At 48.5% G+C, this 25,698-nt stretch overlaps 12 protein-coding genes across 12 annotated transcripts; 6 read left to right on the top strand and 6 right to left on the bottom strand.

The window, feature by feature from the left end:
* Nucleotides 1-4,639: 4,639 nt before the first annotated feature.
* Nucleotides 4,640-5,188, top strand: P170DRAFT_471531 (uncharacterized protein; the record flags this gene model as incomplete). Its single annotated transcript, XM_024852850.1, has 4 exons — nt 4,640-4,685; nt 4,764-4,831; nt 4,898-4,989; nt 5,059-5,188. The coding sequence occupies 4 exons, from the start codon at nt 4,640-4,642 to the stop codon at nt 5,186-5,188; spliced, it is 336 nt and encodes a 111-aa protein (XP_024706900.1).
* Nucleotides 5,189-5,535: 347 nt separating this feature from the next.
* Nucleotides 5,536-7,204, top strand: P170DRAFT_443778 (uncharacterized protein; the record flags this gene model as incomplete). Its single annotated transcript, XM_024850582.1, has 4 exons — nt 5,536-5,847; nt 5,907-6,030; nt 6,062-6,691; nt 6,783-7,204. The coding sequence occupies 4 exons, from the start codon at nt 5,536-5,538 to the stop codon at nt 7,202-7,204; spliced, it is 1,488 nt and encodes a 495-aa protein (XP_024706899.1).
* P170DRAFT_433511 (uncharacterized protein) lies at nt 7,202-9,121 on the bottom strand. Its single transcript, XM_024848505.1, has one exon. It carries the CDS (start codon nt 9,097-9,099, stop codon nt 7,309-7,311), a length of 1,791 nt encoding a protein of 596 aa, XP_024706898.1. The 5' UTR covers nt 9,100-9,121; the 3' UTR covers nt 7,202-7,308.
* A 1,764-nt stretch (nt 9,122-10,885) lies between these two features.
* P170DRAFT_320658 (flavin monoamine oxidase family protein) lies at nt 10,886-12,552 on the top strand (the record flags this gene model as incomplete). The annotated part of the gene is made up of 5 exons (XM_024843310.1): nt 10,886-11,061; nt 11,151-11,330; nt 11,371-11,514; nt 11,558-11,602; nt 11,652-12,552. Coding segments are annotated over 5 exons (1,446 nt in total), but the record flags the coding sequence as incomplete, so codon positions are not given.
* Nucleotides 12,553-12,916: 364 nt separating this feature from the next.
* Nucleotides 12,917-13,966, top strand: P170DRAFT_422593 (translin family protein; the record flags this gene model as incomplete). The annotated part of the gene is made up of 2 exons (XM_024847446.1): nt 12,917-13,122; nt 13,330-13,966. 2 exons carry the CDS (start codon nt 12,917-12,919, stop codon nt 13,964-13,966), a joined length of 843 nt encoding a protein of 280 aa, XP_024706896.1.
* A 32-nt stretch (nt 13,967-13,998) lies between these two features.
* P170DRAFT_81418 (uncharacterized protein) lies at nt 13,999-14,315 on the bottom strand. Its single transcript, XM_024855397.1, has one exon. It carries the CDS (start codon nt 14,186-14,188, stop codon nt 14,030-14,032), a length of 159 nt encoding a protein of 52 aa, XP_024706895.1. The 5' UTR covers nt 14,189-14,315; the 3' UTR covers nt 13,999-14,029.
* On the bottom strand, nt 14,256-15,001 carry P170DRAFT_376163 (RPEL repeat-containing protein; the record flags this gene model as incomplete). The annotated part of the gene is made up of 3 exons (XM_024845355.1): nt 14,833-15,001; nt 14,568-14,668; nt 14,256-14,428 (listed from the first exon to the last, which is right to left on the bottom strand). Coding segments are annotated over exons 1-3 (417 nt in total), but the record flags the coding sequence as incomplete, so codon positions are not given.
* Nucleotides 15,002-16,011: 1,010 nt separating this feature from the next.
* Nucleotides 16,012-17,750, bottom strand: P170DRAFT_376160 (uncharacterized protein; the record flags this gene model as incomplete). The annotated part of the gene is made up of 4 exons (XM_024845354.1): nt 17,680-17,750; nt 17,285-17,500; nt 16,195-17,220; nt 16,012-16,145 (listed from the first exon to the last, which is right to left on the bottom strand). Coding segments are annotated over exons 2-4 (1,281 nt in total), but the record flags the coding sequence as incomplete, so codon positions are not given.
* A 350-nt stretch (nt 17,751-18,100) lies between these two features.
* P170DRAFT_471524 (sulfurtransferase) lies at nt 18,101-19,113 on the bottom strand (the record flags this gene model as incomplete). Its single annotated transcript, XM_024852849.1, has 2 exons — nt 18,101-18,155; nt 18,212-19,113. The coding sequence occupies 2 exons, from the start codon at nt 19,111-19,113 to the stop codon at nt 18,101-18,103; spliced, it is 957 nt and encodes a 318-aa protein (XP_024706892.1).
* Nucleotides 19,114-19,395: 282 nt separating this feature from the next.
* P170DRAFT_376156 (anaphase promoting complex subunit 11) lies at nt 19,396-20,062 on the top strand. Its single transcript, XM_024845353.1, has 4 exons — nt 19,396-19,631; nt 19,685-19,716; nt 19,771-19,834; nt 19,882-20,062. The coding sequence occupies exons 1-4, from the start codon at nt 19,490-19,492 to the stop codon at nt 19,911-19,913; spliced, it is 270 nt and encodes an 89-aa protein (XP_024706891.1). The 5' UTR covers nt 19,396-19,489; the 3' UTR covers nt 19,914-20,062.
* A 53-nt stretch (nt 20,063-20,115) lies between these two features.
* On the top strand, nt 20,116-21,475 carry P170DRAFT_433507 (uncharacterized protein). The gene has a single exon (XM_024848504.1). It carries the CDS (start codon nt 20,160-20,162, stop codon nt 21,360-21,362), a length of 1,203 nt encoding a protein of 400 aa, XP_024706890.1. The 5' UTR covers nt 20,116-20,159; the 3' UTR covers nt 21,363-21,475.
* On the bottom strand, nt 21,459-25,539 carry P170DRAFT_453254 (putative kinesin family protein (BimC)). The gene is made up of 4 exons (XM_024851351.1): nt 24,992-25,539; nt 24,298-24,944; nt 22,748-24,251; nt 21,459-22,699 (listed from the first exon to the last, which is right to left on the bottom strand). The coding sequence occupies exons 1-4, from the start codon at nt 25,454-25,456 to the stop codon at nt 21,755-21,757; spliced, it is 3,561 nt and encodes a 1,186-aa protein (XP_024706889.1). The 5' UTR covers nt 25,457-25,539; the 3' UTR covers nt 21,459-21,754.
* Nucleotides 25,540-25,698: the final 159 nt, after the last annotated feature.

Below are 25,698 nucleotides of genomic sequence, written 5' to 3'. Positions count from 1 at the left end.
ACTTCTAACCCGAACAAGTTAGTATAGGTTATATATTTTCCATAGTATTTTTAGAGTATTTAATATATAATTAATTCTATATTTACTAGCGCGAATTAGTGTCCTACAATCTTTTCTATTAATTAATATACTTTATCACTCTTTATTACAATAATAAATATTTAATTATTTAAGATTATATTACAGGTTATTAAACTTAAATCTGTTTAATTATTTTAGTTTTTTCTGAATCCTCCCCAGTTACTCTTATATATATTCTTTAGTTAGTATTTTAAGAAGCAGGAAATTATTATTATTATTTTCTTAAAACTTAATAACATTATAAGACTGCTTATACCATAGTTACTTGCCCTAGGTTATAATAAGTATAAGAATTACCTGCTTAACTATATAGTTATTATTTAAGTTATTATATAAATTATCTAATATATCTTTGGTTTAGTAGCCCTCTTCTTTATTATTACTAATTAGCTTGATATTATTAAGCAACAGAGTTAGCTTTTATATTTAATCAAATATAATAATCTTATTACTAGAAAGATACTCTTTAATTATCTTAAGTTCGGTTTATTAAAACTTAAACTTTAATATAAATAAATAAAGTATTAAAGATCAGATTATTTTAGATTTAAGTTATCTCTAGTAATAGTAATAAACATCACGAGTATAGTTAAAGAGCCGCTTAATATTAATATCACTAGTAGGTATTACTAGAATATCCCGTGCTATTACTGTAAGCACTAGATATTTATACTTATATTTTTTCTAAAATACTCTTAGCTTATCTTTAATAAGACTTATTAAATAATTTAATTAAAAAGCTTTATAATAAAGCAGGGGAATATATAAATTTTTTATAAAATATTATATAATTTTATTTTCCGGCTGGTCAACTTTACCTTATAAAGTAGTATACAAGTCTATTATAAGATTAAGCTTTTTTTTATTAGGTTTTTGAGTGATTTAGGCTTAAGAAAGCTTATTTCAGGGGATAATATATTATTAATATTAGTTAAATTTTTTTTATAATTTATTTTAATAAATTAATATTTAATAAATATTTTTTTTTATTTTTTTTTTTAATTATTGCCTTTAAAGAACCAAAGTTTTTTTAAAGAATATAAAATAGTTATAATTATATAGATTATACTAAATGATTCGGTATTAGTTATTTTATAATACTTTAAGAGTTTCTGTTTCGCTGCCTGTAATACTTAAAATATTTTTTTTTAAGGAATAGTCTTATATTTTAATAACTCTTTAATATTATTAAGATGGCTAAAGAGCTTATTATAAATATTAAAGATAGAATAAATAATAATATTTTAAATTTTTAATAAAATCTTAATATAATAAAAAAAAGGTTTTATGATTAAAAGAAGATACTTTACTTGGCGCTATTCCTCTAAATTAAGCTAAAATTAAATATACTAATAGATTAAATAGTACTGGCTGAAAACTCCTTATAACCTCTTAGTATATTCTAGTATTAGGAAAGTAGAATTCTAGCATGTGTAAATATCTTAGATAGGTAAAAGCTTTAACTTTATTATTTAAAGCGCCCAGAAAATCTCTTAGCGCTAAGGACTAGTATTAATAAATATAATAAGCTTTTAAATCTAGAATATTTTAGTAATTATAACCCTATAATATAATATAATATACTTATTTTCTTTAATATAGCTATGATATTTCCTGAAGAATAACACGGAACAGCTTATAGTGATTTTATATATTTATTTAATTATTTTAATTCGGCCTTTATATTCTTTAGATTTGCTTTAATCTTTCTAAGAAGGTTCTTTAGACTAAGCTGTATAATATATATAATATATAATACCCAGAAGATAGAGGTATTATAAAGAGTTTAGGATTAAATTATCTCTTGAATATCTTTGATTATTATATTATTATTTAATATATTATTAATTATAATTAATAATACTTAGTCAGTAATATTATGCTCCTAGAGAATTTAGATAATAGTCTTATTTAATTAAGTCCTAGTATATAATCCCTATATATGCTTAAATTTAAGAAGAATTTTATAGTAATTTTAGTCCTGGTTAAAAAAATATCTAATAATTATTATAAATACTTGATTAAAAGGAGAGATCTAATAATTTAATATAATAAAAAGATAGTTTTTAAATAAAAGCTTACTAAGAATACTCTGCTGCTATTTTTAGACTTTATTATTTAAAAGCTATTTTATATTATAGATAAACAGGATATTAAGCTTTGAGTTAGTAAGTCTAATATATTATAGTAATTTTTTAAACTCCGGGTGCTTAATAATACGGAATAAGAAATAAGTAATTATAATAAACTTAAGGATCTTCTTCTGGAGAATAGTCTAGCTAAATTCCGTGCTTATTAATTAATATAACTAAATAGAGATAAAGAATATTAATATATAATATAGATTAAATCTAGAAATAGACTTACTATCTTTTATAATAAATAATTAATATCTTGCTTTGTAGTCTTCTATAGCTTAATATAAATTATACTAGTAAGATAGGCCTTTATCAGAGATAAACTAATATAATTAACCTCTGGGTAAATAATTATATTCTAATAATATTTATATATAATCTTAGGCTTGCTAGTCTTGATATTTATAATTTAATTAAATAATTTCTAAATATTAGACTTTTTAAGGTTATTATTTTAGTAAACAGACTTCTAAAGTTCTTTCTTAGTGCTAAACTTAGACTTCCGCAAAACCCAACTTGGGTCGAAAGTCTCGACCCAAAACCCAACCCAGCCTGGGTCCGGGTTGAACTTCTCTAACCCGGACCCAACCCGGACCCAATATTGGGGCCCCAATAAAACCCAATATAACCCAATTCGACCCAATATTTGCATAAAAACTAGTATAAAATGATTATAAATTATGCACTGGTATTATTTAATACAGTTTATATTAGCTTTTTATATAGATAATAGCCTTTTATATTAAATTATATATATTTATAATAGCTGTTTATCAGTATATATTATATAAATATTATAATAAATACTAAATAAGGAAAGTGGGGTATATTTTCAGAATAATTTTAAAGATATATATTTCTCTTAGTATAGATATACTACATTTTCTATATATTATAGTAATATTAATAATATTACTATTTTATATATTTTAGCTAATATAATATATTAATATATTATTATAACTATATAATACAATTTAGATACTAATATTACTATGAATAATATAGTAAAAACGACTCTAAAACATATGTATTTTTGCATAATTTATGTTTGCATTGTTTGTAACCCAAGTTGGGGCCCCGGACCCAGGCTGGGTTACCCAACTTTAACCCGGACCCAACACTGGGTCGGAGTCTTCGACCCAAAACCCAACCCAGCCCGGGTTGGGTCCGGGTTGGGTCCGGGTTATGTTGGGTTGTGCGGAAGTCTAGCTAAACTTAATTATTAATTATTATTCTATAAAGTATTTCCGTGGTTTATCTATTATTCGATTATTTTTATTATTATTATAAAGTATATAAGTCTGCTAGCAGGATTTATAAATAACATGTATAAGTAAATCAGGTGCATAAGAATATTAAAACAGAGGGCGGAATTCAAAAAAAGAAGTTAATTATATTATAATCTAATTACTTATTATATTTAGAAAACTATCTGATTATAGAATATCTGGATTAATAAATAAATTAGTATATTAAAACACTATATATTGGCTCGAGAATACTTAAAAATAAGACATAATAGATATAAGACTAGATAAGGATAATAAAATAATTAGATTTATAAATAGGAGCCTTACAGGGAATTTAGTTATAAAATAAAACAGGATTATAAGTAAATATTTGCGTGATTTCAATGTGCTAAAAATAATACTTAATAGTAATTAGGTATAATTAAGCAGAAATAGATATTTATTAATTAATTTATTTAATATCTAACTAATATCAGATAATATCATCCGATATCATCCGATGTATGTTAGATATCAGACAATTATCCCGCGATCACTTAAACTAAAAAAAAATATTTAAGTCCGCGAGCTACAAACTTTAAATATAAATTATACTTTACTTTTATATATAAATATACTAAATAAAATAACTCTACGATAAGATAAAGCCCTTATAAATCCATAGGTATTATTTTAATTATTAAAACTATAATATTTATAGATTCAGATATTATATTAAAACTTCGTAGGAAAGCGTACTATATTATTTATATATTAAATATATATTTCTACCTAATAACCACTCATTAACTAATAATTGTAAAATTACAAGCAATAATAATATACTTATTATCTAAGTAAAATATATAATTATTATATAACTAATATTAGCTTCTAAATATAATATTATATTTTATTATTTTTAATAATAAGTAAGAAAAATAAAAAATAAGTACTATTATAATTAAATATATAAATATTCAGTTATAATATAATAATTAGTCAGCTTTATAACTATCACCCGATTATTCAGGATAGGATAAATTAGCGAGTTTTATGCTAGTGCGGATATTTATATAATATCTATCAATATCGTCCGATGTCTGTTAGATATCATATATACAACAACGATATTGGAAAAAATCCAATATCGTATCAGTTGCCGACTACGATATTGAAAAAATGTTGATGTCGTACGACCTGCCGCAGCCTAGCTGTGACAGCGGAAACTTTGGTATGTGTATATTGCAAACCTTTGGCAACTGCTAATAAATCCACCAGAGTGCACGTTGGAAGCCTCTAACCGTACCAGCAAGCTTTTTCGATAACTGCAATAAACATCCAGTCAATTATATACTCCCGGAGAACTACGAGAGAAAGGTTTACTTTTTCGATTGCGAAAGCATTGAATTCCAGAATGAGTCCTTATAAATCTTCTCGACACAGGACACACACCCGTTCATCGCAGGCGGGTTCGTCTGGACGGGCTGGGACTATCTCGGCGAGCCGTATCACCACACGCAGGCGCGCAGCAGCTCGTACGGAATTATGAGATTGTCGCCACGGGGATTGGATATCCAGCTGATATGACGGCCTTTACGTCTAAGGAGCGACGCGCTTGCAATGGTCCGTGCTCGTGATAGTGGGATCCTTACTGTTCGGGCTGGGAGTGAGGATCTGGGCTCATCTACACTCACGGTCGAGGCACTGAGTGAGAGCTCGCATATACCGGTCTAATCGATGGACTAGATCAGGGTCATTGAATGGATTTATTAAAGACCGTGCTAGCAGTACGCTCTATGGTCTAAACAACGACACAATTATATTGCCATTTTACCAGAATCAAGTGGTCTTACCTTAGTAGTCTCCGCTGAGCATCTATAGACCCTTGAGATATAAGGATGAGAACAAAGAACGACAGGTGTAACCCCGTCCGCGGTTCTCAGCCTCTTCATGACCGCTCTGTGTCCTCCGTCAAATTACCTTTTTCTTTTCTATTCCTTTTTGTGTTTCTTTTTTCTTTTAAAAGCCATAACTATCCTGACTACCTGACTACCTTTCCCATCTCCGTACATCCAAACACCATGCCTCCCACCAAGACCACCCCCACTCCAATCCACCAACTCACCATAAACCCAATCTTCAACACCCTCTCACCACGCGAACAGCTCTACGCACACCATCTCGCGCGCAGCATGGCATGGCACGGAAGCAGAATTATCATGCGCCAAGTATCGCCCGAAAGCCCTGACATCGTCGACTTCATCATGGACCTGTATCATGCGTGTGACGGGAACTGGGATACTTTGACAATCCAGTGTAATGTCACGTCTCAAGAGGTTGTATGTTTTTTGGAGTATGCTGCGGCTTTTCTATGTAATTTGGGGAATTATTATGTGAGTTTTCTGAGCAAGAAAGGGGTTAATGTGAAGTGTTGACAGTGGCTACTGGCTAGGGAGAGGGTGATCAGAAGTTTGTTCCTGAGTTGAGCGTCGAGGCGCTTGAGCGGATTGCAAGTATTTCCTCGAAGACTAGGGATGGTTTGAAGAGAATTATAGGGCCATTGTTAGCTGTTCCGCGTGGGATATCCTGGTCCGAAAACGCAGTCAGGGTATTATCCTAGCTCGGAGCCTATTTCTCAAGAAGAGATTGATATGGTGTCGGAGGTTATGAGAAAGCACTCCATTGGACCAGAGAACACTCGGATTCAGAAACTGGTCGACGCTGGTAAACCCGTCTATCAGGTGCTGCAAGCCTCCGTGGAAACTGGCTTACGCGAACTCGCGGATGGGGTATTTCTCATCCGAGGCGATCACTCCGAGGAATTGTCTAAGGTTTGCACCGTTTTAGCAAAAGCAAAAGAGTACGCAGTGAACAAAAAGCAGAGTCAGGTATTGGACTGTTATGTCGAATGCTTTCGCACGGGCAGCTTAGAAGCATTCCAGGAGTCGAAGAAAATATGGGTGACGGACAAATCTGCAAGAGTGGAGCACTTGATTGGGTTCGTCGAAGCATACCGTGATCCAGCCGGCATTAGAGCAGAGTGGGAAGCTATGGTTGGAATCGCTGATCCGAATGAGACGGCGAGGTTGAAGCTGTTTGTCGAACATTCAACTGCTTTTATACGACAGCTCCCATGGGCAGTTGAGGGCGTGAATGATGGGAAAGGACCATTCGAGAAGGATCTCTTCGAGGCTCCAGATTCACAAGTGTTCATGGTTAACTCCCACCTATCCCCATGTATGGTTAATGCTGATTCTCTTAGCACTCGCCGTATGCGGTAGCGTCGTCTTCGAAGCCGCTAATCTCCCTAGTGTAAGCCTCTCGACAGCCCATGGAGCCCAACTAACTAGCCAGTACGAATCCATCCGAGAAGCCTGCGGCTTCAAGAACATCGTCCTGGCGAATCGTCTCAGCGCCAACAATAACACCAGCCAACCACCCTGGATCGACCTGTCACAGCTGAACCACTTCAAGCGCACCTCGCACATCGTCCGATTCCTCACCACGGCGATCCACGAGCTGTTAGGCCACGGAACGGGGAAACTTCTGAGTGAAACAGAACCAGGAGTCTATAACTTCGACAAACAGAACCCGCCCATCAGTCCGCTGACTGGGAAGGCTATAACCTCGCACTACCGCCCAGGTCAGACGTGGACAAGCGTGTTCGGGAAGTTGGCGGGAACTGTAGAGGAGTATCGTGCAATCTTGATTTCAGAGTATCTGATGGATAATAAGGAGTTGTTGGGTTAGAACCAAGTATAGTATGGTCTGCACGGGATTATTGATCTCAGATACAACTATCGATTGACATGCCTACCCTCCATCGACCACATGTCCTCTACAGGACCTCGCCTCTAAGCACCCACGTAGTGAATCTTCGGCTGCGCAGGCGTCTCCATATCCTTCCCCAGGAAGTAATCCACATGGTGAGACTGCAGATATCCCTTCAAAGTCATAGCGTTGCGATAGGCCGGGTTATGCGCCAACGTATACAACCGGATCTCACTCGGCTGGTCCGTCGTGAAGATGATCAACTCATCATTCGCATCGTTGGTCATGATAACCTCCTCGCGCCAATCGCCCAGAATATCCCCAACAAAGCCCGGATACCTCCCACCCATGCTCTTCGCGCCGAAACTCCCCGCCGTCACCAGTCGCGGCACACCCCCCGACTCGCTGGGGTTCTCCCAGTCCCATTTCTCGATCTTACCGTCGTTCAGCAATTCCAGCAGCTCGTCGCCGTCCCACCACACTCCCAGATGAGGCCACGGCGCCAGGGCCGCATCGTCCGTCGTCAGCTCGTTCGACGCCGCGTTATACACCCCCGAGAACGACCAGACTTCATACCCCGGATGCGTCGGATCAATGTCCCCTGCCATGCCGCGCGCCACGTCGCCCGTCTCGTCCTCGTAGTGCTCCCAGATCATCTCCCCGGTGCCGGCGTCGTAGTAGTACTCCATCAGTCCGTCGGGGTTGTCCTGCTGGATGCCATACCCCTGCAGTCCGTCCCGAGTCGGGTCCATCTTCGCGATATGGAACCGGTCCCCGTGAACGACCTGGTCCGGCATCTTGTACAGGATCTTGCCTTCGCCGCTAATCACGAAGCCGATCTCCGCGACGTCGTCTTTCCCGTCGCCGTTCACGTCCAGAATGCGTGTGTTGTGCCCGTCTGCCCCGTCGGTCGCGTTGTCGCGCAGGATCCATTCCTCAGTGACCGACTCCCCGTCAAACGTCCACGCCCCCTGCATCCTCATGAACTTCTTATCCTCCCTCCGCACCTTCATAAACGCCACCAAGTGCGGCGTCCTCCCGTCCAGATACCCGACCCCGAACCGCGCCCCCAGCGGCCCATGCTCGATATAGTCGTCTGGGATCTGGCTCTTCGCTCTGAGCTTGCCCGTGCGGCCATCCAAAATCGCAACAAACTGCACATCGTCGTCATCGTGGCTGAACGTCTCCCCATCGCCAAAAGTAACCCCATTGGCAATCCGAATCGCGACCTCCGCGTACCCATCACTATCAAAGTCATACACCGTCACCCCATCCCAGTTCCCGGTGGAGATAGCCGTGGACCCAGGCGAGATATTATTCTGATTCTCGCTGTTCGGACCCAGATCGACTTCCCAGAGAAAGGTCCCGTTGCTGGAATACGCCTCCACGCTCTGCCGCTCGTTGTGTCGGTCCACCACGAAATCGTACTCCCCGTCGCCGTCTAGATCGCCGACCCAGACGTATTTCATGCTGCCGGTGGAGCGGACGGGGATGCGGATGATGGGTTCTGTTGCGGAGTCCGCCGGGAGGGTGAAGGAGGCGCTGCGGGATTGTTCTTTATCGGAGACCACGGGGCGGATGAAGTAGGTGTTGGAGGAGGTGAGGGTGGCGTTGGTGTCGAGGTAGTTTGTGCCGTTGGTGAGGGGGTCGGTGTTCAGTTGGGTTGGGGAGCCGGAGTCTGTGGAGCGGTAGATGTTGAAGCCGATGTCGTCTGGGTCCAGGCCGAGGAGCCGCCAGGTGATCAGGACGTCGTCGTCGCTGGAGCGGACGGCGACGACGCCGCGGCCGAGGTTCTCCATCGGACGGGTGTCTTGGGCGAGGGCGGCGAGGTTGGTGAGGGCCATGAGGGCCGCGAGACCGGTGGATGCTCTCATCGTGTCTGTTGGCTCAATGCGAGTGAGCTCTGACTTGAGTTGTAGCGGAGGGGTGGACGGGGGGTTTATATAGCCTGTCTGTCTCGTCTTATGGTTGAGGTGTGTTCTATCACCCTTGCTGTACTCTGCGTACCGTCGCCACTCATCCGCTGCATGCCTCACGCCATGACTCCTTGTATAGACATCCTCTTGTCCGAGCAGGAACCGTGACATCCAACGAGCACAACAGGATGATCATCATTTCCCGGGCGAGAGGATGGATTGTGGCATGACACCAAACGAAGTCCGGACGCAGCTGTCGATCTACATCGTAGCTATCCAAAAGTAGATGTGAAAGCATACGAATCCTCCGACTCGGTGCACATTTACGCCGAGCGCGAGGCCAGATGACAGAACCGGTAAACGATCAGCCAGAAGTAGTAGATGCCATAGTTGGATACCAGGCACATCCACGCGTTGACAACAGACATGACATCCTGCCGTGCCGTTCAAGCTACTGCCCAGAGCTCCTTGTCCGAGTTCGCCAACGCTCACGGCCTAGTCATGCAGGCCTGCAAGTTCATTCAGGCATTGATCGGCATCATGGTTTCTTGCATCTGCCCGGCCACCGTGGAAGAGTCAAGTTGCTCCATTTCTCCGACGATGAGTGCAGAATACCCCTTTCTCCGCATCCTCAACCCAACTAGAGCTGAGCTGACGAATGACTGCTCCTTCGCGCGACTAGTCTGCATCGTTCATGCGCCTGCGTGTCCGCCCCAGAATAAATTAATATAAAGTCTTGGCTGAGCGGAGGGTCGGACGAACAGCGCCGGAGATCGGGGGAGCATGGATGAGTCTGGTTGGAGACAAGAGGAGGGTTCGTCTGACTCTGGTATGCTTGGTTCAGCAAGTGTGGATGTTTGGTTGTACTTTACTGGTATATTCCAAAGTCAAGTCATGCTCCGGCATGTTCCTGCAGAAATGCGCACAGTGAATGCAATGTGACTACAGATCCGAGGACCAGGCTCAGTGCGACCTGGCGAGCTTGTGGTACACCAGGCGACCTGACGACCTGGCGAATTGGCGACCTGGCGACCTGGCGACCTGGCGACCTGGGCAGCTCCAGCACTAGTACAAATTCCGGATATCATTAATGGATCAATAGAGTAGTACCATTGATCCAAACTCGAGTCAGACATCTGGACTGTATTCCCTCGTGCTTGAGTAGACTCGTGCAACATGGCATGCTTTCGGAGATTTTATACTCCAAGGGATGATGACCATTACGGTTTCACGATATGGCCTGGGCTAGACTATGGGTCATGGGTTCTCATCAGTTGTTGTCGATGGAGCTTGCAGAGTTACCACGTTGAGTATAAATGAGGGTATACTTTCTTAAATGTATCCTATTCCAAGCAGTGGAATATTTTTAGTTCTATCAATTAAGTTCCTCGCTGCAGACAATTCAACATATTTCAAATCAATCGACATGTCTCTGTCTCAAGATCCCTCCGACAGCTGCTTCACCCGAGACCGCGCAGCCCAATACTTTGTCGGCCACAAAGTGCTCAACGCCCTCAAATCCACTCTCGACAAAGACAGAAACGCCAAAGACTACAAGAAGCTCAAGCACTTCCTCGGCAATACTGGCCTTCCCATCCCCGCCCTGAACGATGCCACTCCCTTGAATCTCCCCCCACCGCCAGACAAAGTCGCGCAGCCCAGACAGCCACTGGCCGATCTGCCCAGCGAGACTCTCTTGCACGTTGGCATCGTGGGGGCAGGGATCTCGGGTCTTTTTCTGGCTATGCTGCTTGACTCGTTGTATCCGCTGATCACGTATGAGATTGTCGAGTCGAGTGACAGGATCGGGGGGAGAGCGTTCACGTATTGGTTTCCGAGGGACGCCATCTCGGCGTGGGTTTGGGGGGAGTATTATGATGTCGGGGCGATGCGGTTTCCAGATGTATGTCTTCTGTATTTGTTTGATGGTATATGTTGACAGTTATAGATTCCTGTCATGGATCGGTTGGTCTTTACTCTTGAGATTAACCAGCATTCTGACTCCATAGGGTTTTCCGACTCTTCCGACACCTCGATATTACCGAAGACAACGGACTGCTCATCCCCTATTATCTTCAGGGCCAGAACTGCCCCCAGAGATACAACGGCATCAGCTACGTCCCCCGACCAGACGGACCCAAGGATCCGTTCCATTTCAGCGTGTCGAACCATGGCTTGGTCCCTGATGCGTAAGTCTCCGCCATGTATAGTTCTTTCTGACTCGATCAGAACCGTGAACGAGGGAACTGAAACCATCCTTGACGATGCGTTCGGCTACTACAAGCACCAACTCCGTCGAAACTTCGAACAAGGACTGCACGCCCTCATGAGAGTCGACCAATTCACCACCCGCGACTACATCCGCCAAGTCATGTATGCACTCCTCCAGCTACCACGTCTATACTAAACTCAGCAGGAATTACGACTTCTACTCCGTCCAATACCTCGAAACCACATCCAGGTCAGTCCAGCCCAGCAATCAAAACCACCTAATCTAACTTACCCAACAGCGCCACCGGCCGCTACGAGCAAGCCTTCACCGAAAGCGTCCTGGACAGCTTCGTCTTCGACTTCCCCGACTCGCGTCCCACCAGCTGGTTCTGCATCAAAGGCGGCGCCTCCATCATCACCGACAAACTGACCGACCGCATCCGCCACAAACCACTCCTCCAGACGCGAGTCACAGCCATCGAACACAACCCTCACTCTGCCTCCCCCATGACCCTCAAACTCACCACCCCCGACCACCCCGACCACCCCGACCACCCCGACCTGCACACCAAATCCTACGACGCCGTCTTCGCCACCCCAACCCTCCCCTGCCTGCAGCGCATCGATCTCTCGCGCGCCGGCCTCTCCCGCGCCCAGACCGACGCCATCCGCGCCATCCACTACGACTCCTCCACCAAGGTCGCCGTCGAATTCGCCTCCCCCTGGTGGATCTCCCTCTGCGGCATCTCGCGCGGCGGGTACGCAGCCACCGACCTGCCCCTGCGCACCTGCATCTACCCATCCTACGTGACCGAGGACATCCGACCCGCCACCCTGCTCTGCTCATACACCTTCGCACGAGACGCCCAGCGCATCGCCCCGCTAACCCAGGACCCATCCCAACTCAAATCCCTCGTCCTGCACGACCTCGCCCTCCTGCATTACCAGTCCGCGGGGCTGTCCTTCGCCGAGATAAAAGCCCTCCTCGCGCGGGAGTTCATGGCCATGCATGCGTACGACTGGGCCCGGGACCCGAACGCGTCTGGCGCCTTTGCGCTGTACGGGCCGGGTCAGTTTGCGAATTATTATCCGGAGTTGGTGAGCCCTGCGGCTGGCGGGAGGCTGTTTCTAGTCGGGGAGGCGTGCAGTGCGCATCATGCGTGGATTGCCGGGTCCCTGGATAGTGCGTATCGCGCGTTGAGTCAGTTCTTGAGAGCGGTGAAGTGGGAGCGCTGGGTGGATGTTGAGGGGGTGTTGGAGACGCTGGAGGAGAGGTGGGGTGGGTTGAGGGAGATTCAGCCGGAGGCGTTGGAGTGGGAGGCGATTTTGATGAAGGCGGGGGAGGGTAGATAGTTCTGACTGTCGTATTTATCTATCCGTTTCACTTGAATTGTTTGAAGTATAAAGCTTCCTGTATCTGTATGGGATGTACTAGTTGTCCGATCTTATCAGATAACAATCACCCCGAAACAGCTAGCTCCGCTCGATGACGCCGCTTTTTCCTTTTCCTCCCCTCTCAGCTCCCCTCCCTCCTCTCTATCACCCCTCTTGCTATAATTCCCCCATGGCCGGCACCAAACGCTCCTGGGAAGGCAAACCACTCCGCGACGACGGCACCCGCTCCCAAACCGCTCTCACCATGGCCGACGAGCCCGCGACCCCGATCCTGTCCATGTTCGGCACTTTTCGCGACGAGCTGGACGAGCACCATGATCGACGCGAACGACTGATTAAGATATCGAGGGATATCACGGGGTTGAGTAAGAAGATGTGCGTCTCTTCCTCCATTAAGTTCTAGCGACAGGGTCTAAAGACGACTGGCTAATTCGTGCTCGCACTCGCAATCAATAGTATCTTCGCTCTTCAGCGGTTCGTTCCCCCTCCCTCTCCATCCCTCCAACTCAACCCAAACCGCCCAAATAATACAACCCACCCCCTAACTTAACAAAACTCACACGAAAAACTGACCCAAAATAGAATCCGCACCCTCCCAACTCCCACTCTCCCCGCCTCAATCTCCAAAGAAACCACCCCCCGCTTCAGCCAAATCAACGACCTCTTCGCGTCCGCCGTCCCCGACCTCACCGCCCTAAAAGCCCACCGCTACCAGCGCCAAATCTCCCCCGGCGTGCAGGAGTTCATCGAAGCCCTGTCTTTCCACCACTACCTGACACGCCAGAGCTTGATCACCCTGGCTGAGGTCCGCGGGGCTGTTCCGGAGGGGATTCTAGTCACGGAGGAGGATTATCTGATGGGGGTTTTTGATTTGACGGGGGAGATGATGAGGTTTGCGGTTATGGCGTTGTCTTCGGGGTCTCAATCTCAGGGACAAGGAGAGGGAGAGAAGGGAGAAGAAGAGACGGCAGGCCCGGCTCTAACCGCCTCGCAGGCCGGCATCGTGGTTGATCTACGGGCTTTGCGGGCGCTAGTTGAAGGGCTGAGTGTGCCGCGGCGGCATTTCATGTTCAAGGATCTGGGGAAGAAGACGGACGTGATGCAGAACAGTGTGGAGAAGGTGGAGCGCGCGGCGTATGGGATTCTGGTGCGAGGGAGCGAGCGGCCGAAGGGGTGGATGCCGGATTTGTCTGCGCAGGTGGAAATGGAGAGTTATTGATCTCCTTCCAGGGGTTTGAATTTCATAAAAAGGTCCATGTCCATGTCCATAAGTCAGATCACATCATATACCGTGTCTGTCTGTCTTCTGTCCTGTTGCTAAACTCAATAACCGCATCAAGCATAAAACAACCATACCCACCAAATAAAAGCAAACCCTCAACCAACCCGCGCATAGCCTAAAAACAAACCAACCAAACCAAAAGCAAAAAACGCCCATCATACAACCCTACAACCCTACAGCCCGATCCCGAGCCCAAGCCTGAGACCAAGACAGAGTGAAGCTAAAAACTCGGCTTCCGCGGATCCTCCGCCTCATCCAAGATGCCCTGCGAGATGAGCTCCTCTGGCTGCGGCCGGCTCTGGATCTTATGGTCCAGCTGGTCGGCGATCATGTGCTTTTCGAGCTCGCGGGCGTGCGCCTGTAGCGCGGGGGCGGCGTTCGTCGAGGGGAGGATGTTTCCTTCATTCAATCATTTATTCACCATTAGTTCTAATTCCGTTAAGAGTAATGGTATAGGTAGGTACGTAGATAGTAGGTCCATAAGACCTTGAAACGGGTAAGGTAAGGGAAGAGAAGAGAAAAGGAAAGGGAAACAAACGCTCCACCAACTCCTCCCTCTCAGGCCGATGCTCGAGATGCTTCTTCAAACTATCCGTCGTGCGCTGGCGCGCGAGTTCCTGCCGCGCGGCTTGGATCGATCTATCCCCGTCATCATCACTGTTAGCATCAATGTCATAGCATAGCATAGCAAATCAACAAGCTCAACCTCATCCCATATCTAGATCTAGACCCAGACCTAGACCCACAGCACCAAACCAAACCAAAGCAAGAGGAGAGAAGACAGGAAGAGAGGAAGAACGCACGGCGCAACATTCGTATCCAGCAGAATATGCTTCTCCTTGAGGTCCTGGGCCTCGGGACGGTTCTGGAGATGTCTCTCGAGGGAGTTGCGGCGCTCGGTGGGCGAGGCGCGGAGAGAGGTTTCGTCGACGGCGGGGGTGACCATTTTTCGTTTTTTCTCTTTTTCTTTCTTTGAGTTGGTTGTGGGAAGGTCAAGAGGGTTGAGGTTATTGCTCAGTGTGAGGAGGAGGTATGGTTGGTTTGGGTTTAGAGTGAAAGTAGAGTAGTATGTTCTGCTAGTAGAACTATGGATGTAGATATAGTTGGTATGTAGTATGTAGGTAGGGGTAGAGTGGTAGAGTGGTAGAGTGAAGCTGAGAAGGAAGGAAACTCGGACTTAATGTACGACAGTGAATAAGAGATAAATAACATGATGTACAGAGAGCCGGTCAAGTGATCGTGCGGAGACACGGGACTGGGTGCCTCATCAGCGGGGCAACGGTGGACGTCATGCCGCGGTGGCGTTGTAGTCATCTGAATTTATGCACTTCATTACCTGTCATTATCTGATTTATGGAAACTCAAGCTTGGCGTCATGCATTCAGTATCAAAAAGCTATCGGATATCGCATACCATACAAAGATCTCACGCAGATAAACGACAAATAAGTGATATCCTATTTTGCCTCCACTATTTCCTCGCATCAATCAAATATGCCAACAAATCACGCAATAAAACTGCCGTCGGTTTTTTTTCGTTTTTCGTTTTCTGGTACAAGCACGCCGGAAGATCAAAAGCTAGCTGGTTTAAAGCAAGCCGGTCCGAACGTTGGTGAGGTCCACCGGCAAGTGGAAGAAGTGGAAGTGAAGGAAAGAGAATGAACAGCCTGTCTCCATGCGACGGATGGACAAGCCTGTCGGTCTCCAGAAATCGACTCCATTCCGACCTAAGTTCTCATCGGAGGTCGTCGTGTTGGACCGAAACCGTGCCATATCCGATTCGCACTCATCTTCGTATCCGTACCTCTGTCCAGACCCATTCACCTCATCCGTTAAGCACAGTTTGGCTGTGGTCTGACCAGTAGGCAGCCCGGGAACGGCAAAAAATTCCTTTTCTTTTCTCTGCTTCGAGTAGCAACCGCAGGGGTTTGTTGGATTTCGCAAGTCACGCCCGTCGAGTGTTGCATCGACGTGCACCGGAATCCGATCAAGGAACCCAGAGTTTTCCACGGCCTCGGCCTCCACGAGAGCCACGACCGCCGCCGCCTCCTCCGCCGCGGCGACCGTTCTGGTGTCGAGACGCTCCTGCGATGCCGCGGGCTGCTCCAGACTGCGTGCTGAGATCGACCGTGGCCTGCTGCTTGGCGGGTCCGTTGAGGGATCGACTGAAGGAATTCGGATCGATGGGTTGCGTGGGAATCTCCATGGTGGCTTCTACTGGTGCCGCGGCCGGCTTAGATGCCGTCGATGCAGCTGCTGCCGCCGCTGCGGCTTTGCGAGTATTCCCGGACCGCGACGGTCCACCTCTCGATGCCCCTTTGCCACGTCCACCGCGCGGCACAAAAACCAGTTCGTCTTCGTCGCTCTCGTCCTCGTATGACAACAAGGACTTCGGTTCGGCAGGTTGAGTGGACTGGGTTTTCTCGACGTATTTGCAGCGGTTCTTGTACTCGCGCTCCTCATACTGGATGGACGTGCGCAATTGGTGGATGTTCTTGACCCCGATGCCAAACTTCTGCGCCCAGATCTGCGTAGGGCGGTCGTTGGTGACCAGGATGCAGCTCTTGGCCGCATTGGACGCATCGGGACCGCTGTGAAGTCGCCACAGAAGAGCGCTGAGCAGCGGTCGCAGCACCGGGGGAACCGTCGGGATGGTCGATCCGGACGCAGACCGGCGATGTCCATTGACACGCTTGGCCTTGGAATCCTTCGATCCCTTCGATCCGGCTCCGTTTTCGACCATGTGGGAATTGGCGCACTCGGGGCTCGTCCGGGAGCTCCTGGAAGACGGGCGCGATGCAGGGGCACTGTGGGTACCGTTGGACGTGATGGAGACGGCATCGGACTCCTTTTTGAAATTCAGCTTGCTGAGAAGCATTTGCGACAGATCGTCTTGGTTTTTGACCCCGTTCTTCTTCTGGTCTTTGCTTTTCTCCGGGCGCTTCGCGGGCAGCGCCTGGCCCGCTGGCGCCACTCCGTCCAGCGCCTCCGGCTCCTCCTCGAACTCCGGCAGAAAGTACTTCTCGGCCTCCTCCCAACTTTCGTATTGTTCCATCGGACCCTGCAGGGCGACTCGCTCGGCCATCACATTATCTTTTCCGGAAGTCACTCGATCGAGAAAGCGGACGGCCTCGCGGGCATTGATGGCGACTTGGGATCCCGCTCGCTTCAGGGCGTGCAGGCGTTCAAGGGCTAGCGTCAAGCGATCCTAGTCAGCGTCAAAGAATCCCACATTCCCAGCCAAAAGTATCCTTACTGTAGAGAGGAACGACCAAGGTGATGGCGCCATTGGTCGTCCATTTTTTTATCTCGCTGATATTCGTGGTCAACGCCGTCTCATCCACTGCACAGTGGAAGACCTTGCGTCCAGTCGACATGACTCGAAAAGCGGTCGACGCGGACCAAGCGACTCGAAGAATAGGAAATTCGAAAACGGCGCAGGTATCCTACACCAAACAGCTAAATTTGACGACTGCGCCCGAGCCGCACGGCGATGTTAGCGGGAAACAGATCCACGAAGGAGGTTTGGGTTGATGGAGGCGGATGGATCGATGTGGGGGCAAGCCAGTGGTATGAGAAGCATAGGTCGGATTAGGCACCCAGCCAGCAGACAAAGAGCTGAAACGAAGGAAGGGAATCTGATCGACTCACAATGGGACCCTGGCTCAAAAATAGAAATCATCTGCAGCATCTTCGGAATTCTGGACCGTCGTGGAGGAATGACGAGCGGAGATATAAAGGCAGAGTGAAGCGATCCAACAGCGGATCAACTCGACGCCGCGGGCTTTTTCTGACTAAGCTATCGTCACGGGTTCTCCGCAAAGCTCACGTTCTTCTCACTTCCACTCACGTTCTACTCACGCATTGATGGACAGTCAAGAATACAGGGTTGTCTATGGAGATTGGTCTGTACTACATTCTATATCAAACAGAACCCCGACCAGCCCAGCCCTCTAGGTGTGCGTTACCGTCACACCGGCCCACAAGAAGCAAGGAATACGAACGCTAGGTTATACAAGTGCTCGAACAACATCGGGTCATTCATCAGTCTCTCCTTACTGCCGGGTGACCCTTAGGTTACCTTCTTAATCAGACCGTCGGACGGCTTGACACGCTGTGCCCATTCCCTAGAAAAAAGTAAGCAATCTGAATATCACTCGCTTCGCCTCGGCAAATCACTTACGTCCAGCTTCCATCGTATACTCTCCGAAGACTGGGGTCACCGTATTCGGCTTCCTTGAGTGCGGTCTCAATAATGCTGGCCGTGACTCCGGTGCCACAAGAACTGATAATCGACTTGGAGGCATCGACCTCCCGTTCTTCAAAGACCTTGCGTAACTCGGGCCCCGAGCGATAAGTCTTCGTCTCCGGGTCCAGCAATTCCTGAAATGGCAGGCTCTTGGACCCCGGGATATGTCCTGAAGATAGTCCCGGGCGCGGTTCAGGATCGGTTCCCGCCCAGCGGCCGTACGATCGTGCGTCCAGGATCTCCACCTCCTTGGCCCCTTCTTTTCTGTGTTCCTTGGCAATCTCTTTCAATTCCAAGTAGGGAATCACCAGCTTCGAGTCGTAGGTCGGTAGAGGATAGGCGGTTCGTTCAACCTGCTGAGGCTCGCCGGTCTCGGTCGGGTATCCTTCACGAACCCATAGCCTGTAGTTGTTCAGAATGTGGACTTTAGGGTGTCCAAAGACCCGCAAGGTCCATCCGACGCGGGGCGCACTGAAGATTCCCAGCTCTTCCGTATCGTAAACCACCACCTCGTCGTCTCGGCGGATGCCCAGTTCTCCCATCGCATCGGCGAACGTCTCGGCGGTGGGAAGCATGTGGGGGTACGGCGACTCGGGATCCTTGATCGCATCGAGGTCAAAGAAGCGAGCCTGGGGGATACGGTGCTTCCGGAAGATGTCGATACCCTTGCGACCCTCGGGGTCATTGGGCATGAACCAAGCGGCGCAGACGGGAACGACGCGCGGAGAAGTCGAGATCTTCGTCGGCGGGTTCTTCTTCAGAGCCTCGCTCAGTTCCCCGGGCGAAACCAAGTAGGAGGAGAACGAAACCTGGCGAGTTTGCTGGGAGAGCGACATCGTTGGGCGAACCAGGCGAAAGGGCGATGAGACAGAGTTACGAAAGGCCGCGAAAGCCATGGTCAGAAAGGAGAAGTGCTGGGAAGAATAGAGACACAACCCAATATTTACATTCCGAAAAGAACAATGTCGTCAGATTGTGTCATCCGGTGACGGAGATTAAGGGGGGTTGGAGAGTGGAAGATGCAGTTGAGAGTGTGTGGGGGGAAGGAGTGACGGCAATGCGGAGTCGGTCGTCGCCTGAGGTTCTCCGCCGAAAACGAAGACTCGTCAGTAAACAACGCTTATCTCTCCCTCTTTACTCCTCTCGCCAACCTCCTCCTTCTTCCGGAACTAGACCCAATTTCACCCGCTAATCCAGCATTACAAATTTACAATGAAGGTCACCATCAAAGAATGGAACGCCGTCGCAACCTGGCGCTGGGATATGCCCGACGACGAGGTCTGCGGTATCTGTCGCGTTCAGTTTGACGGCACTTGTCCGACCTGCAAATTTCCAGGCGACGACTGTTCTCTGCGTAAGTCGCGTTGCGAGGATTGAGCTAAGGATACTAACCAATTATGTCTTCAGTCCTTGGCAAATGCGGCCACTCTTTCCATATGGTGCGATAGTGGATCTGCATGTGCTCATCAACGATTACTGATTATTGATAATAGCACTGTCTGATGACTTGGATTCAACAGGAGTCATCTAAAGGGCTCTGTCCGATGTGCAGACAAAGTAAGACAGATTCTTGGATTTATTTAACATCCTACTAATGTCTGCAGAATTCGAATGGAAACAAAACGAGGAACAATGATCATTGCAGACTTCAAACTGACATAATGGCAACCAATGGCGTTGAAAGGCTCCAGAACACGATACCCTTCTATTCATGGCTTATTCTTTGATAATTCTGTTGTGTATATATTCTTGAATGAATTCCTGTATACCAGGCAGTCACCTGACCCTATCGATAAGCGCAGGTGATCTCCAGCTCCGCTCCATCGTCCGGCATCAAACATCGCCATCCACTCATCTCAATCATGTAGCTACACATCTGGACATGTCTCTGCCAAAACACATCACATCTCCCTCCCTATCCTCCTCTCCATCCAGGCAATCCATCCGACGCTCCGACGCTCCGTCCCGCCCCCAAAGCATCATCGACCGACCTCCCACAGCCCAACAGACACATCCTCTCGACCCAAACCTCGCCCACGGCGCTCCAACCGATAATCCCTCGCAAACGGAACCCCAGCCCTTCCAAGCCGACGGACACCATGACTTCCCACCCCCATCGCAGCAGCAACCCCCCTTCCAGCCGTTCTTCACTGTAATCGAAGACGCCAACACCTCCGAATACTACCACCCCACGGTGCACTACATCTTCTCCGACGACGACACAGACATCGTCACAGAGGCGACGCTGCGCTCGCTCGAAACCGACCAAGATCCGCTCTCTAACGGCGGACCCAAGGGGAAATCGAAACCAGCGCGTCCCGGCACCACCCGAGACGGACAAGATGAGGTCGTCTACGACGAGGACGACGAATTCGCCAGTCCCAGGAAGGACCCGCTCCTCCCGCCGCCTATCCCAGGGGTGCGCGATAACTACATCATTCTGGACATGGAGACCGCGGCGTCCGAGGACCCGCATCATGCGGTGACCGCCTCTGCGTCGAATCGCGACTCGTTGGGTCTTGCGTTCCAGACGCAGACGCAGACACAGACACAGACACATACTGGAGTCCAATCCCAGCAGCATCAGCAGCATACAAACCCCCCAACCCAAACCCATCCTCAGACCCAACCACCCGACCGCAAAACCTCCCACCCCTCCCAATTCACAGTAACATCCGCACACAGCCTCACACCCGCGTGGCAAGTCCTGCACACGGACGTAATCCCCGCCCCGACGTTCGAAAACCACACATCCAACGAGCCTGTCAACGGGGGCCTGATGCTCAAGATCCAAGGAACGGCCGGTCTGCCGATGACCGTGCTGGGCAAGGAGCGGGACAAGGAGCGAAGTAGCCAGCGGCTGGAGGACATGATGGATCAGTTCTCGAAGCGGCTGGGGGAGCTGAGGCAGGTGATTGAGGCCGGGGGGCAGGGGAATTACGGGGTTGAGGAGGCGGAGGAACGGAAGGGTTCTGCTGCGTTGGGGACGGAGTTTGTGCCGGATCAGGAGGCTCTCGGGGGGAACTTGGATGGGGGTGCGCCGGGGAATACTGATGGGATGGAGAATGAAGGGCAGGGGTCGTGAAGCTGTCCTTACTTGGTTACTTGGCCATTATTCAGATCATCCAACTGGAGTACTGCAATTGGTGCGGTAATGAAACTATTCAACATGGATATGGAAGAATAAACAAGCCAACAAATCCGAAGTTTCCTTAACCCCAAAAGTAGACGATTCTAAAACGATAAAACAAAACCAGGTATCTTAATGGGTCCCGGGACAAAAGCAAATCAAACAAAACTCCAAGCACCAAGACAATCGGCAGTATCAGAATCAGACCCAAGCCAGGGAAATGAAACAAAACCTCAAGCGACTGGAACGCTTCGAACTCCGATCTCGTATGGAACGCCCATGAAGTGCCGAGAATGACATATCGGGTATATGTAAGAGAAATAACGAACAAGAACAAGCGGTGACGCTCAGGTAGACGGGCTGCCTCGGAGGCGTCGACTGCCCGAAATGCCCGCCGGAGGGACATTCTCTCTCCCCTCCATCATGCCGGCCATTTTCTTAGAAAGCATTTTATGCGGGAGCTTAGCCTCAGTGGGGGCATGGCTCGAGCGGCGCCGTTTCGTCGGCTGGTCGTCCAGGTCGTCGATGTCCGAGCTGTCAGCCATGGAGGACGACTTCCGTTTCCCGGACGGCGGGTCGCTGGGCGAGTTCTCGTCGATACTAGACACGCGTGGTTTCACGGCGACGTTTGCATCGACTTCCCTAAGGCCGGTGTTGGAAGGAGTCACGGTTGTGGGAGGTGGCTGAGTCCCTACCTCGTCCGCGGCGTCGTTGTAAACGAAGCCTTTGGAAGACGAAATTCCAGTGGAGACGTCCGGAGACAGCGGCTCCTCGCCGTTAAACGGGAGCACGGTCAGGTCGGTTGCCATTCTCATCCGGGATCTCAGAGTATCGTGTGCCTCGGTGCGAGGCAGCACCGAGGGATATTCGTACTGCCGCTTCTGGGGAGTAACACCAGTAGGGACGTAATCCTCGAGCGGGCGCTGGAGGATGTTGGCGCGCAGTGTCTGCAGGGGTCTGCGGACTTCCTCTGACAAGGGAGCGGTGGATTCTTCAAGGTCGAGATGCTGCTGCGTCGCATCCTCCTGGAGCTGGTTGACACGGTCACCAAGGCCGGATATCTGGTCGTGCATCGACGAGTATGAGTCGTGGACGTTGGACGCCATGTTCTCCAGACTGGTGATGTGTGCATCGCGAAACTGGCCGTTCTGAGACCGGGCCTTGTCCACGAAGTCGTCCAGGGCTTCCATCTGCTTATCCATGTTGTTCATCTGAGCATCAACAATGCGCACGGTTTCCTCGTGCACCGACTCGGTCGCTTTTTGGATGGAAATATTCCGTTGGTCGAACACCTAAGAAATTAGCACTGGCCAGAACGGGGGTGGGATAGAGATACTTACCTCCCAATCATTCTGCATCTTCGTCTTGATCTCGTCCCGGGAAGCGTTCACGTCCTTGGCAAATTGCTCCGATTTGAACACCCACTCGTCGACCTGTCGATCGTAATGCGCTGTCGTATGCTCCAAAGTGTCGCCAGAAGAAGAAATCTCTTTTCGTACATCTTCCACCTTGCCCTTCAAGCGACCCTGTTGCCGTTGCCGCGAATCCTCGATGAGGGTCTTGATTTGCGATAGCAACACGTCTCGCTCCGCCTCCGCAGTGGCTTGTTCTTCCTCCAAGGTGTGCGCGAGTTGAGACGAGGCTCGGCGATTCGCCTCGACCGTTCTGAGGTTGGCTTCTTGGATCTCAAGTCTCAACCGGTTGATTTCCGTCTTTTGCCCATTCAGGTGTCCCACCATGTTCTCGAACATGGCCTTGAACTCCTGGCCCAGAGTACTGTAGGACCCATGCAGTTGAGCATGGAAGTCGGTGAATTCGCCGATGACCTCTTTGGAGATGCGAGCGGCCGCAGCTGAAAGACCGTTCAGACCCTCGCCGACCTTCGACTTGACCTCTTCTCGCAGGTCCTTGATTTCTTCCAAAACTTCGTTCATTTCGTCATGTGCGCCATGGGTCTGAGACCTTGCCTCTTCTTCCGCCTTTTCGAATGAGGATGTGCGCTGCAGCAGTTCGGATTGGTTTTGTTGAATGTTGCTCAGCTCGTCGGCCACGAAGCCGTTGATCTTCTCTGCCATGGTTTTCAGAAGCTCGGAATGTTGAGATTGGAAGTTCTGGACACTCATATCAACTTTCTGAGTAACATCCGATACTTCAGACGTTGAGGTTTGCCATGTTGCCATATTGGCATTTTCCAAGTCCGCCTTCCGTTGGATCTTTGCATGCAGCCCGTCCACGTCCCCGACGGTACTATCCAATGTCGACAGCAAACCCGTGCCGGCATCGTAGAGTTGCTCCTCCGTTTCCTGGTGCGCCTTTCGCAGCATTTCCTCCTCCTCGAGCAGGGTTTTGGTATCCTTCAGAACGATCTCGGTCTTGTCTAGGACGTCCTCCGTTTCTTGAAGTGAAACGCGAGTCTCCTCGTTGTCCTTCTTCAGGTTGTTGAAATTGCTGGTCAAGGTAAACAGTTCCTGGACCTTGTGGCGAAGGTTTGCTTCCATAGATTCAATCTTTGCGCGCTGCTCTTCGTTCACGATGCGTCGCGAATCGTTTTCCATGGTCAGGTTCTCGTATGCGTCGACGGTCATGTACACTCCGTTGCGGTGTCTTGTCGCAATCAGCTCTCCTTTCAGCTTCTCGATTTCCAGCGTGAATTCGCGCAAGAGAGTCTTTTTCGACATGTAGTTGATCTGCGGCTTGTTGCGGATATTCTTCGCCCTGAAAGCGTAGTCGAGTGTCGAGATCGTTTCCTCCAAGTTACTTCGGGATGGGGAGACAGTGGCAATGATACACGTTTTTGTGCGTCCTCCAAGAGAATCCTGCAGCAATCGAGTGAGTTTCGACTCCCTGGCCTTGTCAGAATCATCCATTGCATAAAAGCAGTACAACATACCTGTATGGGATATGAGGACTTTTATCGACCAAGGCGTTGATCACGCGACCAAGCGTGAGCAGACTCTTGTTGATCAATCCAGCTTCCGCTGCCCGTTTGTTTTCTGCGCCGCTGCGCTGAATGTTCTCGCTTCCGGCAAGATCGACCAAATTGAGCTTTCCTGAGCTGATGTACTCCTCGCCCGATTCCGACGTTCGCTTGGTCTGAACAGTGATGGTAAATACCGTGTGACTCCGGGAACTCAAGTCATTGCACTTGGTCGCTGCCACCTGGCGCTTATGACTACCTAGTTGCAGCAACTCAATACCCGAAGTCGCCGAGTGGATAAATGTTTCCTCCATTCCTTGCACGAGCGTGCTGCTGTTTTGACCTTTCTTCGTCTCATTTTCAAAGATTTTCAACTTCGGGTTTTCCTCGGCGGAGAGCAGGTCGCGGAGCTCTTCGTTGTACAATTCGATAAACGAACACTTGACGGTGCTCTCGGTTTCTTCGAGCTTGTTGAATAACGAGTAAAACACGCGCGGGATGATACCAGCGTGATCGGATAGAATGCCTAATGTGTCGGTCATGTCTCCGGACATGGTGTACGTTTTTCCAGTGCCTGTTTGTCCGTATGCGAAAATTGTGCAGTTGTATCCAGCCAGCATCTGTGCGCATTAGCAAGAGCATACCAACTTGACTGAAGAAATCTCACCTCGTTGACAATAGGAAGGACAATATCCTCATACACCGTCACCTGGTCGGCAGCCGCGGAAAAAACCTTGTCGAACGTATATGTCTTGTCCGACAGGGCATTCGGGCCCATTGACAGCTCCACGTTCTTGCACTTCACTCCTTCTGTCGACACGACGACTCCGCTGTTTTCCTTGAGTTCGCGGTCATTGCGACCTCGACATCGCACGACCACATGGATGCTAGTATCCTCGTTGATCTCGCGCTCGTAGTCCCTCTCCCTCTTTTTCGCAGTAATGCTGGTCGGTTCGCCAGGAGATTTAAGCGCGCGCGACGTCGCCGTCGACGCCCTGGTCGGAATGGCCGGTGACTTGGAAGGCGGCTTCTCTCCGACCGCAGAGCCGAATCTCCGGGTTGTGGGCTGGCTGCGGGTGGTGGTGGTTCTCCTGGTCGGCAGGCCAGACGTAGGCCGTTGGGGGCCGGCCATGGTGATAATGAGATTCAACGGACGGTTCCGATAAATCAGGGTCGAGAATAGTTCAGGCGCATTTACCCATCAATCGGTGCGGGACAAGACGCAAGGTGGGCAGGGGGTGTCGAGTTGTTGACGGGCGTTCGATGTTGTTCTCGGCAGGCCCAAAAGGGAAAACGTAAACAAACCGGTGGTGCACGTGCCGTCATGTGGTCCGGGCGTCAGGAGGTCATTCCCGCCGCTCACATGATCCCATG

The sequence above is a fragment of the Aspergillus steynii genome (assembly GCF_002849105.1).
Source record: "Aspergillus steynii IBT 23096 chromosome Unknown P170scaffold_2, whole genome shotgun sequence".
NCBI lineage: Eukaryota > Fungi > Ascomycota > Eurotiomycetes > Eurotiales > Aspergillaceae > Aspergillus > Aspergillus steynii.
This window is presented reverse-complemented; position numbering and strand designations above follow the sequence as displayed.